Source organism: Podarcis filfolensis (genome assembly GCF_964270895.1).
Source record: "Podarcis filfolensis genome assembly, chromosome: 2".
Lineage (NCBI taxonomy): Eukaryota > Metazoa > Chordata > Lepidosauria > Squamata > Lacertidae > Podarcis > Podarcis filfolensis.
Window position 1 is genome coordinate 123,111,366 of NC_139605.1, and position 16,084 is coordinate 123,127,449.

The following is a 16,084-nucleotide window of genomic DNA, read 5'->3' on the forward strand; positions in this document are numbered from 1 at the left end:
ACCTTGGCGTTTTACTTTCAAGCAAGTCCTTATATCTCATCCAGACATTAAACAGTGCTTTCCTGACAATATGGTTTTTAAAGGCTTTATGTGCTTTAACCTTGTCATACCACAAGTATGCATGCCATCCAAAAACATTATTAAAACCTTCTAAATCCAAAATGTCCGTGTTTTCAAGAAGCAGCCAATCTTTCAGCCAGCAAAATGCGGCTGATTCATAATAGAGTTTAAGGTCTGGCAGGGCAAATCCACCTCTTTCTTTAGCATCAGTTAAAATCTTAAATTTTATTCGAGGTTTCTTGCCCTGCCAGACAAATCTAGAAATATCTCTCTGCCATTTCTTGAAACAGTCCATCTTGTCCAAAATTTGCAATGTTTGAAACAAAAACAGCATCCTAGGCAATACATTCATCTTTATCACAGCAATTCGGCCCAGCAGTGATAACTTCAGTTTTGACCATATTTCTAAATCCTTTTTCACTTCCATCCAACATTTTTCATAGTTATCTTTAAATAAATTCATCACATACTCTAGGAAACTACCAACACGTGTGAGCATGCATGCATATAAGGCAAGATAGGTTTCATGCCAAACATGACATTTAGCCTTGTCACAGCAGGACTTAATTTGAGACAAGGCTCACTGGGGCTTTGCCTGTCCCCTGGTAGCTGAGCTTGGCCTTCTTAGGCATGAAATAACGGTAAAGTTTGTACATTTGAGCATGGATGAGCATGGAAGTAAGGCAATCAATGTCTCCTAGTAATGACTGCTATATATTACCTCCAGAGCCAGAGGCAATATGCCTATGGTTGCCACTTGCTGGGAATGACAAGTGGTCCTTCTTGAAGACTTTCCAGAGACATATGGATAACCACTTTGGGAAACTAGAAGTGCCTTTGGTCTGATCCGGCAGGGCCCTTCTTGTGTTCAGGTACAGAGTCCTCAGCACTGAATGGCTGCAATAAAATGCCCACAGCAGTCAGGGCTTACAAGGCATCACCTCTCATTTTAGAAACTAAACATCATTTCCCACATAGTAGGATTTAAAATGCCTTAAGTGGTGTAACATCGTCCTTCCTCCCCCTCTGCTAACAAGGCTTAATCTGAGCTAGGGTGTTAAAGAAAGCTTTAACTCCGCAATATATATACATAACGGCCTCGGAACATGTGCAGGTTTTCTCTTCATGCGCACACATGCCCCAAGAAGCCACAGCTACTTCTGCCCTGCATCTGAGATGGCAGAGATGGGAAGGCAGGTGCTTTGATGTCAAGCTCTGTAGCTTTCTGGGAGGTGGGATGCTAAACCTTTTATTTCAGAAATTCAGCGCTGGCTGGGGTTCCAGAAACTAAAGGGAGGGAAAGGAAGCAGACTAGAAAACTTTCCTTGCAGACGTCCACTGCAGGCGTCCTTGCTGCTTTGCACTCTCTTTTCTCTACCCCAAGTGGGAGGAGCTCCCGAAGGTTCCAGTCAAGCGGAAATCGCCAACACCAGAAAGCTTTTCAAAAGTGTCGGGATCCCGAGGAGTTCTCCAGAAGCAAGAGGAGGAGCTGCCCGGAGAACTTGTGGTTCTGGAAGAGGAAGCAGCAGAGGAAAGTTCCTGAACCCCTTCTAAGTGCCGAGACCGCGCTGAAAACCCAGCGAACAGAGAGGCATAGGGTCGACAGCCGTGACCCAGAGGAGAGCCTGTTATTTTGTGTTTTCTAGCGCCAGCCTGCGCCAGGGGTGGGAGAAAAGAGAGACCGGGAAAGGCTCGAAGGCAACCCGGGACTAAAGACAGAGGCTCTTTTCCTATAGCGGAGGTGAGGGAGCTGTCCCCGGCCTCTGGTGCTGAAAGGTCCTACCGCTGTGGAAGAATGTTCGAGGAACACTGAACACTCAAGAAACTTTTGTTGGCTTCTGTTGTCAACAAGGAGCAAGCGGGAGGTGGTCAAAAGGCTACCCTTTAGCACGGTAAGAGGGGCTGGGAGTCATTTGCCAAAGACTGCTTTTTTGTTTTTTTAAAAGGCATTTCCTTCTGACTAAAAGGGTGGTGCAAACTGAAATGTATGTTCTTTTTTTTAAGTTACGGCCTACAGGTCTGAATCTGAACTCACAAATTTGTTTCCATCTAGAACCCTCAATTCCATGTGCAAAAGTAAGTTTGTGTAAGCCAGGTGTGATTAAAGTCTTTATTCATGTTAATTATTGGTACGAAATAGGGTTAAGAGTTCAGGAAAGTGTAATTAATCAGTTTGAGCATTACCCCAAGATTATGCTTGAGCTGTCTTCCAGTCTACAAGGTACATCATTAAAATCACTTTGTACATATTATTTACCTCCCTCAGCACATTTTCAGTTCAGTGTGCACCATTTAGGGGTGGGAACTGGTGGCTGTTTGAACCACAGATTCTAACCATGCACCTACATCTAATATGTGGTAAGGTAGTACAGATAGTCAAACTACCTGGAGGTGAGAGAATGCTCACACTGTGTATTTTGGTTGTCTGCACGGGCATTAATGCACAGTCAAGGTGATTAACAACGATAGATGAGTGAGTTTCTGCATGTTTTTCAGTGCTTGTGGGTGGGTGGAAAGAATGTGCAATTAAATCTGAATGAGAATCTATGAGAACAGAAGGAAATGTATCATTTCTGGACAAAAGGTGTGACTTTTTACGTATGTGATACAAGTGTAGAACAGGTGGTTCTGATTTGTATTAATAGTTCTCCACATAGACTTGATAATTTGGAATTTGAGATTAATTCATCCATGGGAAGCGGATGAGTTTAGGACTGTTTATCTAAGCCAGAGCTAGTGACCCATTAGAAAGCTCTGGAATTCATTCTGTGGGAATTTAGATTCATATCCCAACTCATGACCTTTACTGGGGGACTTTGGGGAAGCTGCTGTCATGGTCATCCCTAAAACTACAAATTCTGATGATTTCCTTTGAAGGCTTGTTTTGAAGACATCTGTGAAAACGTAATGTAACCCACAATAAGTGTTAGGCAGATTATAAGTCTAACACTGATTAATGTACAACTCCATGCATTGCAATTGCGCTGACATACTGTAATCTTTGCAATCTCCTTTTGCAAATATGAGAGGTAAAGCATCTTGTTTGTTCCATGAGCAGCTTGTTATTCCATTCCATCCCTCTAGAATCATAGAATCATAGAGTTGGAAGAGACCACAAGGGCCATCGAGTCCAACCCCCTGCCAAGCAGGAAACACCATCAGAGCACTCCTGACATATGGTTGTCAAGCCTCTGCTTAAAGACCTCCAAAGAAGGAGACTCCACCACACTCCTTGGCAGCAAAACTCTCTAGTTCCTAAAGAGTTTTTTCCCCCCATCCCGCTTAATTTTATTGCAAATTCATGAATCCATTGCTTTTGCTTCTAAGCACTGGAGAATAGCTATACCTCTGCGACAGAAATCAGGCTTTGCACACTGAAAGTCCTAGCTTCAGGTCCCAGTACCACTTGCTACAACTTTGGACAGCAGCTAACAGTCAGTAATACTGGGATAGGTGGACCAATGGTTTGCCTTAGGAGGACAAAGTCATTTTTACATCTTTGACATTTGTCTTTCCTCTTCCTGTATATTTTTGGCAACTGTATTATTATTATTATTATTATTATTATTATTATTATTATATCCTGCCCATCTGGCTGGGTTGCCCCAGCCACTCTGTGTGGTCCCTTGCTCTGTTTAGTAAGCCAAACATGCCCCATTTATTTGGAAGCCGATAAGAATAAATGAAATGTGTGGAACAATGATACATATAAGTGTGTGTATGTGTGTGGAAGGTCCTATTATGATCTATAAAAAGAAAAACTAATGTAGAATATGGATGTATACACACCATACATTTAAAGCACATTTTTAATCTCAAAGAATCCTGGGAACTGTATTTTACTCCCCTAGAGCCACAATTTCCTGCACCCTTAACAAACTACAGTACCCAGGATTATTGGGGGGGGGGGGGGCTTCCAATGTATGGTGTGTATGCAGCCAGAACCAGATATCTGGTGGCCCCATGGCTATTTCAAATGCGGAAACATTATCTTTTTTTCTGTGCCCCTTGGCTGTGCCCCTTCTGGCTCTGCTTTACCCGAGACTTCCCCAAGTGCATTGAGAGACAGCTTGTAGAGAAATATTAACCAGATGTGCCAACCCTTCCACCCCATTGCTTTGGGAAGAGAGAGAGAGGAATCATACCAGGGGTAGGGGAGTGCTTTGCTCGTAAGGGTTCTTTCACCTGGACAGATTTGCTCCATCCATATATTTCTTGCAGGGTCGAACCCTAGTGGGGCAGCAGGGTAGGGGTGGAAGACCAAGCTCTAATCAACAATATTGTATCAGCAAAGCATGTGACAAATGTCACCATAATGTGCTGAATGGCCCAGAATTCCAGACACAAACTTTTAGGTACATGTTATTGAGAAATCAGGAAGTACCTTGAATACTATCTAGTACAGTCCCTATCTGAAAGCAGATCCTAATTACTGGATTGTTTCCCTAATAATAATAATAATAATAGTAATAATAATAAAATGCACATGAATAACCAATTGCACAACTATATTTTCTATATAAATGGGATGACATTTGGTTCACATTTGAAATTTAGCAAGAATTTGCAGTGGGTTTTAATCTTAAAAGAAACCTAATACATTTGTTGCTTGTTCAAATTTGGTTTTTTAAATTCAGTAAAGAAGGTTATTAAAAAATAGAAATACTCATTTAATTGTGTTGAATCTTGAAGCAACAGCATAAAATTTTACCCTGTCAAATAAAATTATTTTGCACTTTCATAAGCCCTAAACTTTATAAAATAAAATTTATAAATGGGAATTGTATGTGCGGGAGAGAGACTAAGAGAATACACATTTTTACTCCAAGTAGATTCAGGTTAGCAGATGTTAAGTTAGCAGAGTTTCTTTCTGTTTCTCTTAATGCTATTCTTAAATCTGTATGCGCATAAGTTGTGACCCATTTGGCTGAATCCAAAGAATCACATAATCAAGGAGGATTTGAGTTTCTGTTTGTCAAAAAGCATCCTCTCGTGCTATGTAGTAAATCACTTCTGAAATTGAGGGGACTTTGATAACCACTTTGTGATACATCACAGAGTTTTGCTGTTCATTGCAAGTAGTCAAGCATCCTACTGGGCTATTATAGCATATATTATAGCATATTCCTTATAATATAGCATGGCTATTTGAATCCTGGTCATTGTGTCATCATCATCATCATCATCATCATCATCATTAAAAATGATACTATTCAGATTTATAATTTCACTAATTTTACAATCATTTTAACATTTCAAAACTTGACATCCTTCCCCCTCTTTCTGCAGTTCCTAAAATTTACTTTAATATCTTCTGCATATCCAAATTAACTTAATTTGCTCATTTATTCATCTACTTTAAATATATACTCCTGTAAAACTGCATGTTATTACAATAAGCATGCCAATGTTCTTATGTGTTTACAATTTATCTATAAATATTCAATAAACCATTTCCATTCTTTTATAAAAAGTTTATCTTGATTTCTTACTCCTCTGGTAAGTTTTGCCATTTCTGCATATTCCATAAGTTTTTGTATCCATTCTTCCTTTGCTAGGACTTCTGCTTCTTTCCATTTTTGGGTGAGCAACATTCTTGCCGCTGTAGTTGCATACATAAATAAGTTTCTATACAGTTTAGGTAGTTCTGTCCCTATAATTCCCAAAAGGAAAGCTTCTGGGTTTTTTTTACAAACATTATTTTAAACATCCCTTTCATTTCATTATATATCATTTTCCAGTAAGCTTTAACCTTACTACAAGACCATCACAGATGATAAAAAGTACCTTCTTTCTCTTTACATTTCCAACACTTATTTGATTTAGATTTATACATTTTTTGCTAGTGTACTGTGTTAGATACCATTGATATATCATTTTCATATATTTTTCTCTTAGACCATAACATGCTGTAAATTTTATATCCATATTCCACAATCGTTCCCATGCTTGCATGTCTATATTATGACCAATATCTATTCCCAATGTATCATTGAGGATTTTACTTGCTCATCCTTTGTCTCCCATTCCAATAATACTTTAGACAACACTTTTACATTACATTCCATCAGGTGATATTTGTTCCCAAAACCCTCATATCCTATCTTTCTTAAATTCTTCATTCAAATGATGATAGTGTATCCATGCTGGTAACTTTCCTTATAATTCCTTAAATTCTTTTAATTTATACTCTCTTCCCTCTTGTTTTAATAAATTTCTGTAAGTTCTCCACCCTTCTATCATATTCTTTTTCTTTACCACTATAGCTTTCAATGATGAGAACCAAAGTGGTGTTTTTAATAAATTCTTGGATTTATCCTATACTCTACAATTTTTTCCTAATTATATGATTTGTAAATCTTTTATGAACTTTCACCTTTTCATACCATAAATAAGTGTGCCAACCAAAAATATTGTTGTGATCTTCTAAGTCTAGAATATGTGAATTCTCTAACGTCATCCATTCCTTCAACCAACAAAGACAGGATGCCTCATACTATGGTCTCATATCTGGCAGAGGAAAATCTCCTCTTTCTTTTGCATCCATAAATATTTTATATTTTATTCTTGATTTTCCCACTTGCCAAATATATTTAGAAATATCTTTTTGTCATGAGTTGCAACCAACCTGGTCATTGTGTCTTGCTCTGTTCTCAGTTAAAATGGTGGATATTTTAGAGCTGAGCTGAAAGATCTAGTCATTTGTTTTTTACCTTTAAAGTTGTATTTTAGTCCTACAATTTGTTGTGCCTGTTCACAGCTGTTTGTCACAATCACTAGTATCCCTTGTGCTGTTGCTTCCAGTACCATTTTCCTCCTATTTCCTTTCTTCTCAAGGAATCTCAGTCAATCCTGGATCACATAACTGGATGTGATGATGTCACTACACAGCATTACCCATATTATTTTGCTGGTGGTGTCACAATGGAAAGGGAGCCATTTTGAATGAGGGCAATGCCAGCTATATATAAAAAATTCTAGCCAACCAGGGATCATTCTAACAACTAAACACTTTTGTAGCCCTTTCACATGTAATTCTGAAAAAAGTGCTAGAGGACCCCCCACTCACCGGCCTGCCAATGACAGTTTTTGTGAGAGAGTGGGAGCCTACACTTTCAGCTCATCCAAAGATCATTGAGATTTAAGCTTTCATCATTTCTAGATCATTTCACAAAGCTATATGGCAATGGCAGAAGGAAACAGAAGTTGTCCTTAAGCTCAGACAGAGTAGTGTGTGTCAGTTCAAGGCATATCTGAAGGACATTTTCCTCACCCAGGTGTGACAGCAGCGGGCCCAGCCCAGGCCCAGTCACTGCACCAGCTTCAGGTCAGCACAGCAATTTGCCTGCCCCTCCCTCTGGTACCTTCTACCCTGGACAGTATGAGCAGCAGGGCTGTAGATGTGATGCTGACCCTCCTGCTCTGTTAAGCCCCCACCACAACCCAGCCCAGGGTTTAGCTTGCAGCCAAAGCCTGAGCAGTCTCACTTATACCCAACAGGTCAACCACCACCATACTCAACAGCAGCCTGCAAATTTGCACACCTTGTGTGACCCACCAAACCAGAGACAGTACACTAGCCATGTACGGTGACTTACTAAGGGTTTCTTAGCCTCCTTGCTTGTTTTTCAGTTCTGTGTAGGCAGCAAAAAGGGTGACATTCATTGAAGTTCCCGAGAGCCATCAAAGGAGCTGCATTCACTCGCTGGATCCCAAGTTGTTCTCTCTTGTCAAGAGAAAGTGACTGGTCCATATTTACCCAGTAAGCCTTGTGGCTGGGTGGGGGTTTGCACCTGCATCTCCCCAGGGCTAGTTCAATGCTTGCCCCACAACACTGCACTGCACCCCTAGGAGCAGGGCCTCCCGCTGTCACAGATCAGGTGCATGCAAGTATCTGGCCCACATGTGTTCCAGGGTAAGGCTAGGTTTGCTACATTCTAATTACTTACTAAAACATAATTAGGGTCTGCTTGGAGCCTATGGGACACACTACCCATTTGCACAACAATTAACACTTTAATCCATTATACAAGTCCCATCAGGCATATTAAAAGTAGGATTTGCTACACTGGATGAGGCGACGGCCAGTTGACCGATTAGTTGGATGGCACATTTTCAACAAAGCTGCTTACACATTAAGCTTTATTAAATGAGTACGTCAAGCTGACAAGCAGTTGATTATCATGAAACCCAGGCTGTTGTTTTTTCCTGTTCTTTCTCTGTAGTGTTGTCGTAGCATTCATTATTCACCAGAGGCTGACTCCTACCCTGAGTAGGATCAATCTGCACCACAACATTTTGTTGTAGGTCCCTGTATTTGAAATGTGAAATTCTGCCTCAAAATTCAAACAACAGAGATGGATAGATAGATGATAGGACAGACATCTGATAAATAAATTATGAAGCTAAGAATCCATCACTAAAAATGTCCAACCAAACTTAGTAAGTTCCATTAAAAACAACTGGGTTTAAATTAAATCTCAACTAATTTGTTCTATTGGATTCTATGTACAGTGGACGCTCGGGTTGCAAACATGATCTGTGCAGGATGCACGTTCGCAACCCACAGCGTTCACAACCCACAGTGGCACATCTGCGCACTTGCGGGTTGCGATTCGGCTCTTCTGTGCATGTGCAAAGTGCAATTTAGTGCTTCTGCGCATGTGTGACCGCCGAAACCTGGAAGTAACCCGTTCCGGTCCTTCTGGGTTTCTGTGGTCTGTAACCCGAAAAAACGCAACCTGAAGCATCTGTAACCCGAGGTATGACTGCATCTTCTATTTAAGGAATGATTATTAACTTTAGTTGAATCAGGACCTTTAGGTATAGATTTTTATCCCACCTTCTCACTATGCTCAGAGTAGCAGAGTGTTGAGATTATGAAAACTCAGAGGGATTCCTATTTTATTATTTAATATATTTTAACTTGCTATCCAAGTTCTTACAGATGTTTCTGTGAATGAAGATGCCCCTCACCCCAATTAGTATCTGATTTTATTTTTGGTAAAATTTGGTGACAACTCCAATTAGCTTTTCCATACAAATCTGTTATGTGGCCTATGGCATTTTTTCATTTGCTTGCAAGGTTACAAGGTATAATTGTGGATCTAATCTTCTCTCACCCCTAAAGGAAATATTCTGATCATCTGTTTCAGACCAGTGCAGCCTATGACCAACCAGTATAGTCTCCCCACCAGGGCTTGTAAACCTTCTGCTTTTGCTTCCTACCCAAAAGTTAAAAAACACAAGGGAGTGATGTATCAAGCACCCATCAGGCTAGTGGGCTTCTTTTGGTTTTGTGCATTTGCAAGCTGTGCAGGTCTATGTTTATGGCAGGGATGGTGAGCCTGTGGCCCTCCATATGTTATGAGACTACAACTGCTATCAGTCCTGACTGTAGGCCACACTGAGAGCATACTGATGAGAGTCCAATAACATCTGGAGGGCCACAGGTTCCCAACCCCTACTTCCAGATAAAAGGCTATAGGAAGATTAGAGAAAGGTCAGGGTTAAGCTGCACAATATGCTAAATAGACAAGGTTGTCTCCATCAAATTTTTATTCAGAGTATACCCATTAAAATTAATTGACCTAAGTTACTTCTGTCCACTAATTTCAATGGTTCTGCACTGTGTATGACGGACATTGTATACAAGCACCACAGGCTAGAACAGAATGGTAGAACATAATTTCCTGGGTCATACCTCTTTATATAAAATGATAAAATCATCTTGTGGACCTGCTCATTCCTGAATTCATTTGGATTTGTGGTTGCTGTTTTTTCCAGGGTCAAGGGATGACCAAACTCTACAGCAAGTCCAAAGAAATGGCCGAGCTCATATCATCTCAACCATGGATAGATGAAGCCCTAAGCTCCCAAGATGAGATGAAGGAAGAAGATAGCAGGCAAGCCTCCTATGGGATACTTGCTGGACTTAATGAAGAGCATGACAGTATTGAGGAGGAGGAGGAGGAGGAAGATGGTGGGAAGCCAAAAAGAAGGGGCCCAAAGAAGAAGAAGATGACCAAGGCAAGAATGGAGAGGTTCAGGGCCCGCCGGGTGAAGGCTAATGCCCGGGAGCGAACACGGATGCATGGGCTCAATGATGCTCTGGATAACCTTAGGCAGGTGATGCCCTGCTACTCCAAGACACAGAAGTTGTCCAAAATTGAGACACTCAGACTTGCCAGGAACTATATATGGGCTTTGTCAGAGGTCCTGGAAAGTGGGCAGACTCCAGAAGGGAAAGGTTTTGTCGAGATGCTATGTAAAGGTTTGTCCCAACCAACCAGCAACTTGGTGGCTGGCTGCCTGCAGCTGGGACCTCAAACCCTGTTCTTGGAGAAACATGAGGAGAAAAGCCCTGTCTCTGACTCAGCTGTGCCCAGCCACAGTTTTTCTTACCAGTCTCCTGGGCTGCCCAGTCCACCGTACGGAAACATGGAGGCCCACCTTGTACACCTAAAGCCTCCCACATTCAAAAGCCTTGTGGATCCGTCCTTTGGCAACCACCACCAAGACTGCACATCTCCGGCATATGAGGGCCCCTTGACACCTCCCCTGAGCATCAGCGGAAATTTCTCCCTAAAGCAAGATGGTTCTCCAGACCTGGAAAAATCATACAGCTTCATGACCCACTACCCATCTGTTAGCTTGAGCAGCACTCATGGGCACAGCTCTCATTTCTCAACCTCAGTGCCCAGGTATGATCTCCCCATAGATATGAGCTATGACTCCTATCCTCATCATGTGGTTGGGGCCCAGCTCAATGCAATATTCAGTGAATAACCCAAGAAGATGAATCCCCTCATGGATTAAAGGAATATGATCCTTTGTAGAGATGGTGTGACATCAGTAGAATTAATACTGTGAAAAGGAGTTTACTTGCTCTACTATGATCAGACTAGTTTCATGGGCAGTCACACCGCATTCCTCTGAGCACAAACATATTTTAGTTGTGTTGGTTTATGGGCTTTCAGACAGGTCCCCATTCCTAAAGTGCAGCTCCAAGTTTCTTCATGGTTTTTGCATTTAGGATGCAGACACAACATTTACAGTTAACAATGGAGCTGATTTGGAGTACCCTCATTGCATCCACTACAAACATCCCCCCCCCCCTTTCCAGGGTCAAACACTGGAATGAAAACGGCTCTGCATGTTTTCAGCAGAAGCTGGCAGTGGGTGGTGCTGATTAACTATCACCCATGACATCACCATTACACCACCATATTCAGTTCCCAAAGCAGCCTTGCAAATGCAGTTAAAAAGTTTCTTTTTTAAAAAAAAGGTGGATTGTTAATATATAAATTAATATGAGTACATAAAATAAAAGTTGGAAAGCCCCCTCAATGCAATGGGGAGAGGCAGGCAGCTGACTGATTAAGCCAATGTTATTTCTGCCAAGCAAACTAGAGTCAGAGTCACACCACAGGCAAAGAAACTGTTGTGTCTTCTCTTTCTTCACATTTAGATTTGCCATTTTGCCCTAAACTGAGTGTTCAGTGCTTCCACACAAATCTGCAGAACACACTGCCATGAAACCAGGCACAAAGCCTGGTGGTGTAGGGCTTATGCAAAAGCCTGGGAAATGGGAAGGCAAAGTATTATTATCATAGTGCATCTGTCTTCCTGACCTTTCTCTTCCCCTTCCTTTCACCTCTCTAAATCAAGGATGGGGAACGCAGGGCCATCCAGATGCTAGAGTTCAGTTTCCTTCAGCCTCAGACAGCATGGCCAGTGGTCAAGGATGATAGGAGTTTTAGTCCAGTGATATTAGAGGGGCACAGGCTCCCCATGCTTGCTCTAAATAATAGACTGCAGCAGGGGATAGAGTAGTATCTACATGGGACCTTAGGGTGATGGGGGTGGGTAATACAATGAAATAAAGACAAGTGCAGCAACCCTTTTTGATTTATGGCTCCCCCATAAAATTCCTATGAGGAGGGAAATATAAATCTATGACCGTTGCCCCTGCCCTGGTGCAAAACTTACCACCAGCTCTAACAGAGGTGTGCGAGACACCTATTCCTTTTCCCCCGCTGCTTTATGCTTATTATACTTATCACAATTCTTTAGACTCACCTAGATCAGCCTTTCAGATGTTTCACTTCCGAAGGCACCTCCATTTTGGCCTTGATTTTTGTAGTAAGACAAAATCAATGCCAGCCCTAAAGAAAGTGGCAAAGTTCACTGAATTTATAGACTCCCATTTCTCTTGACAGTCTGTAGTTCCCCAGAAGTCAGAAAAGAGCAATACCCAGGAAGGAGACACCAGAGAGATTCTGCCTGCTCCCTGTGAAAAAAACAACCAATGTGAAACCATGATGGACAGGAAGAACACTTGCTGCTTCCTGTCCACTAGGAACGACAGGGTTTTGTTAATGGGGAAATAAAGTTAAGAGATCCTTCTTCCAACCCAACAGCTTTAGTCTGGATTATACTTAGCACCATGAAAACACACGTATGGGGCAAACCCGGTTACAGACTGTCATGATCGCTTTAGACCAAATGTGCTTGGCCTATAGCTCCTATCTTCCTATGCTATTGACCATGCTAGCTGGGGCTGACCGGGGTTGGAGTCCAACAACAGATTGTAGGTCACAGGCCCCTGTTTCTGATTTTGACTCTGCAACCACACTTTCCAGTTTTGGGAAGCATCCTCACTCCACTGAATCATAAATCTTAATCCCATATGTTCAACCATCTGAAATCCCAAACAGTGTCTAGGAGAATCAAGCAAATGATACAGACTTCAGGCTTCAGGCTTCTTCCCAAGGGGCTTTGGTGAAACTGTAGGGAGAAAGAAAGACTAACAACACTCCTGAAAATGTACAAGGCAGTAGCTCCTTCCAGCAGCAGCCACATATGAGCCAGCATCTTCTCATACACTAAGAGGATTCACATATAGGAGCTCACAATCACCAGTGCACCTTATAGCAAGGATGCTCCTAAAGCGCAATGTCTCACTTTCAATATGAATATCACACTGATTTATCTCCAGCTCCTCCATTGCCTAGCCTGTGTGTGCAATGTGGCATTGCTAATTCATGACTTCAGTATAGCAGCAATAAATGGAAGGCTAGCCTTCTCCAGTCCAGACCAGCTGCATCACTTCCGTTGCAAGATACAATGTAGTCATTCATTCTTTCATAATACTGAACTAAACCTCAATGGGTGGATCTTCAATCTTTCCAGTCAAGCAAGAGACTCACACCCCACCACCATTTAAAAAAAACGGCTCATTTGCTTGTGCCCCAGAAAGGGCTCAGTTCTTGGATCTTCTACCACCCTTTCTTCTTACAATAACCAAGGCATAAACATGCATAAGAATGTGGGGATATAAAAAACTGCTGGACTTCACAAAAGCAAATGAAGCCCATTTCCACTGACTGCCATCTTTAACCTGAACACTCAAAAGTCTAAAAGCTGGTTGTGAGGACTTGATATACGTGCTTCCAGGACCTCTTCTCTCCAGCTAGCCAACAAACAATGGTGTATTTTGTTATATATCCCAGCTAATGCATGATACATGGACAATTCAGGTTCCAGGGCCCAATCCAATTTGCAGGGCTGCCTCTCTGTATTATTCAGAATGCTGATGTCACATTGCTGTTGACATTATTATTATTCATTTTAGTCCAGCCATTTAAATGCAACGCTTCTCCAATGAAATTGCATGTGCCGTGATCAGTGACTGCAGAACTTACATTTAATTTAATGTAATTTAAACTCCTGGATGCCAGCCAGGCAAAGGTCACAGATGAGGTGGAGCCTGTCTTGGGACTCAGGTGGAATCTTGCTTGAGCATGTGTGTGATCCACACTTCCTTTTCTTCCTCTCTTTCCAGCATAGTCTATGCTTTAAAACTCTGTGTCCAAGCACCCGATTTTTTTGCTCCTGAGCTTTCCCTGTGAAAACCTACTCTTGGAAGCACAATTGGAGCAAACAGCAATCTGTGGAAAACCCAAACTGACCTTTGCTCTGGTCAAATGCTAAAGAGCAGGTTTTTGCAAGGAAAGCTCTGGGACTTTAAAGCGCAGTCCTGTACCCAGAAAGAGTGGAGGAAATGTGTTTGGATAAGTCCAAAGTTAAAAGAAAAACAGGTGTCTAACTTCTTGTCGGAAGACAGAGCTCAAGAAGGACCAGTCAGGAGAGTGTATGGGGAACCCTGACTACCCAATCAAAGCACTCTGCTTTGGCCAACCTTCCCCGCCTGGGTGCTTTCCAGATGTTGTTGGACTCCCATTCCCATCAATGCCAGATGGCATGGTGGCCATTATCGTCCAACAACATATGGAGTGTGGCATGGCCAAGGTATTTTTTTCAATTTTATTAGCATCACCCTGATTTTTCTTTCCTGTTACTAGTGGTTATTAAGCAATATGAATACTGGTATTCATTTTTATTTGTGTGTTACCAAAGTTATATATAACTCAACTGCGGTAAGTACTGCTGTCTGTGAGCATCCTATGTGAACACTGTTCTAGGTAGTTACCTTGGAACTCCAGGGTTTCCAACACTAAAAGTTGTCACTGAAATTTGCCTCCTATAAAATGTGAAGATAATATTAGCATCTCTGCTTGGAGCACTGTGATCGGCTGAAGAAGATTAAAAGGAACCCACAGCCTCATCAAAAGGGACAGGATACCCACTGTGCTCCTTTGTGACCCCCTGCTCTAGAAGGCAGCCGCCCAAGTAAAAGCCATGTCTAAAGTGTCCCTATTATTTATTATTAACCTGGATTCTTCTAAGTTATTTCCTTTTTCATTTCACATGAAATGTGAAACATGCTAAATGACCTATGGTTTGTTTGTTTGTTTGTTTGTTTGTTTGCTTGCTTGCTTCATTGAATTGACTTTAAAGTATTTTTAGTTGGAGGTGTAGAATTGTGGGGATAAATGTGTATGTTGGGAGACATCTCTCGATCACTCTTCATTTCATGGTGCCTTTGCTCCATGGATATTTATTAGCTCTTATTTATTTAACTTATTCCTCTCCCCACTTTTTTTTTCAGGGGAGGAGGGCCTCCAGCCCACAGTTTCACCAAGTAATTATATACTGTATATGCTGTTTGTGTTCTCTTTGAGAGGTGACTTCTGTGGGGATTGTCACTATTGGCTGCAGGTGCAGCCAAAGATAAGCAATAACAATTGCCAAGGCTATGCAATTCAGTTTAGTTTTCCTTTCAAGTTAAGCCAGAGTTAGAGTTGCCATACATCCAGGAAATCCTGGACATGTCCTCTTTTGGGGGGACTACATACCCATCCGGGGGGATTTTTATATTTTAAAGCAAATTTCTGGGTTTGAGGGGGTGTATTTTTGGGGGGTGCGGGTGGCTCCTGTTGGCTGACCACACCCTGTTCCATCATTGTCTAGCCTCTAGCTAGAGAACTTATGACCAAGTAGGAGCCCTCCATTTCTGTAGAGGAATTATCTGCAGAGATTAGAATTTCAAGAAAACCATTGTATTCTGAAGGAACTTGTTAATAAACAGCTTCTAGGACAAGGAGGGTGATGATGGTTGGGTTTATTTCATGGGGGTCTTTTTGTACTAAAGTATATATATTTTATCCTTTTGTAAAGAAAACAGAATTGGCTCTTCTGTCCAAATAAAAGTGGTGAATTTTGTTTCAACTAAAAGGCTCATGTGATTTAAGAACGCTTCTTTCTAGGCCACAGGGGTGGGGCAATCTGTGATTCCAGGGATTCAACCTGGGACCTTCTGCTGGTAAAATGCATGTTCTACAGCTGTGCTGTACCTGTTCCTCAAAGATCTCTCAACATTTGCAATTGCACACCTGCAAAATGGGGCCAGGGGGGAGGGGGAAGAGAGAGATGGCCATCGATTTCCAGAAGCATCCATCATCTGGGATGCTCAGTGTTCACAGGTGAAAGTTAACATTTCCCAAATCTTGGACATTGGCAACATCAATAGAATCAGATACAGACAGAAGGAAAGATTATCCCTCTTTCTTTGACCCATAGAAGAATCCCCTAAAGCCCCCTCTGCCTACAGCTTTCCCTG

At 41.8% G+C, this 16,084-nt stretch overlaps 1 protein-coding gene across 3 annotated transcripts; it reads left to right on the forward strand.

Annotated features, from left to right (window-relative positions):
• The first annotated feature begins 1,389 nt into the window (after positions 1-1,389).
• On the forward strand, positions 1,390-15,643 carry NEUROD4 (neuronal differentiation 4). 3 transcript variants are annotated; one of them, XM_083599806.1, is made up of 2 exons: positions 1,390-1,952; positions 9,847-15,643. In XM_083599806.1, the coding sequence occupies exon 2, from the start codon at positions 9,856-9,858 to the stop codon at positions 10,846-10,848; it is 993 nt and encodes a 330-aa protein (XP_083455932.1). In that variant the 5' UTR covers positions 1,390-1,952; positions 9,847-9,855; the 3' UTR covers positions 10,849-15,643. The 3 variants fall into 3 exon arrangements, with proteins under 3 accessions (XP_083455932.1, XP_083455933.1, XP_083455931.1); XM_083599807.1 differs by lacking the exon at positions 1,390-1,952 and adding an exon at positions 7,102-7,387; XM_083599805.1 differs by lacking the exon at positions 1,390-1,952 and adding an exon at positions 7,893-7,975.
• Positions 15,644-16,084: the final 441 nt, after the last annotated feature.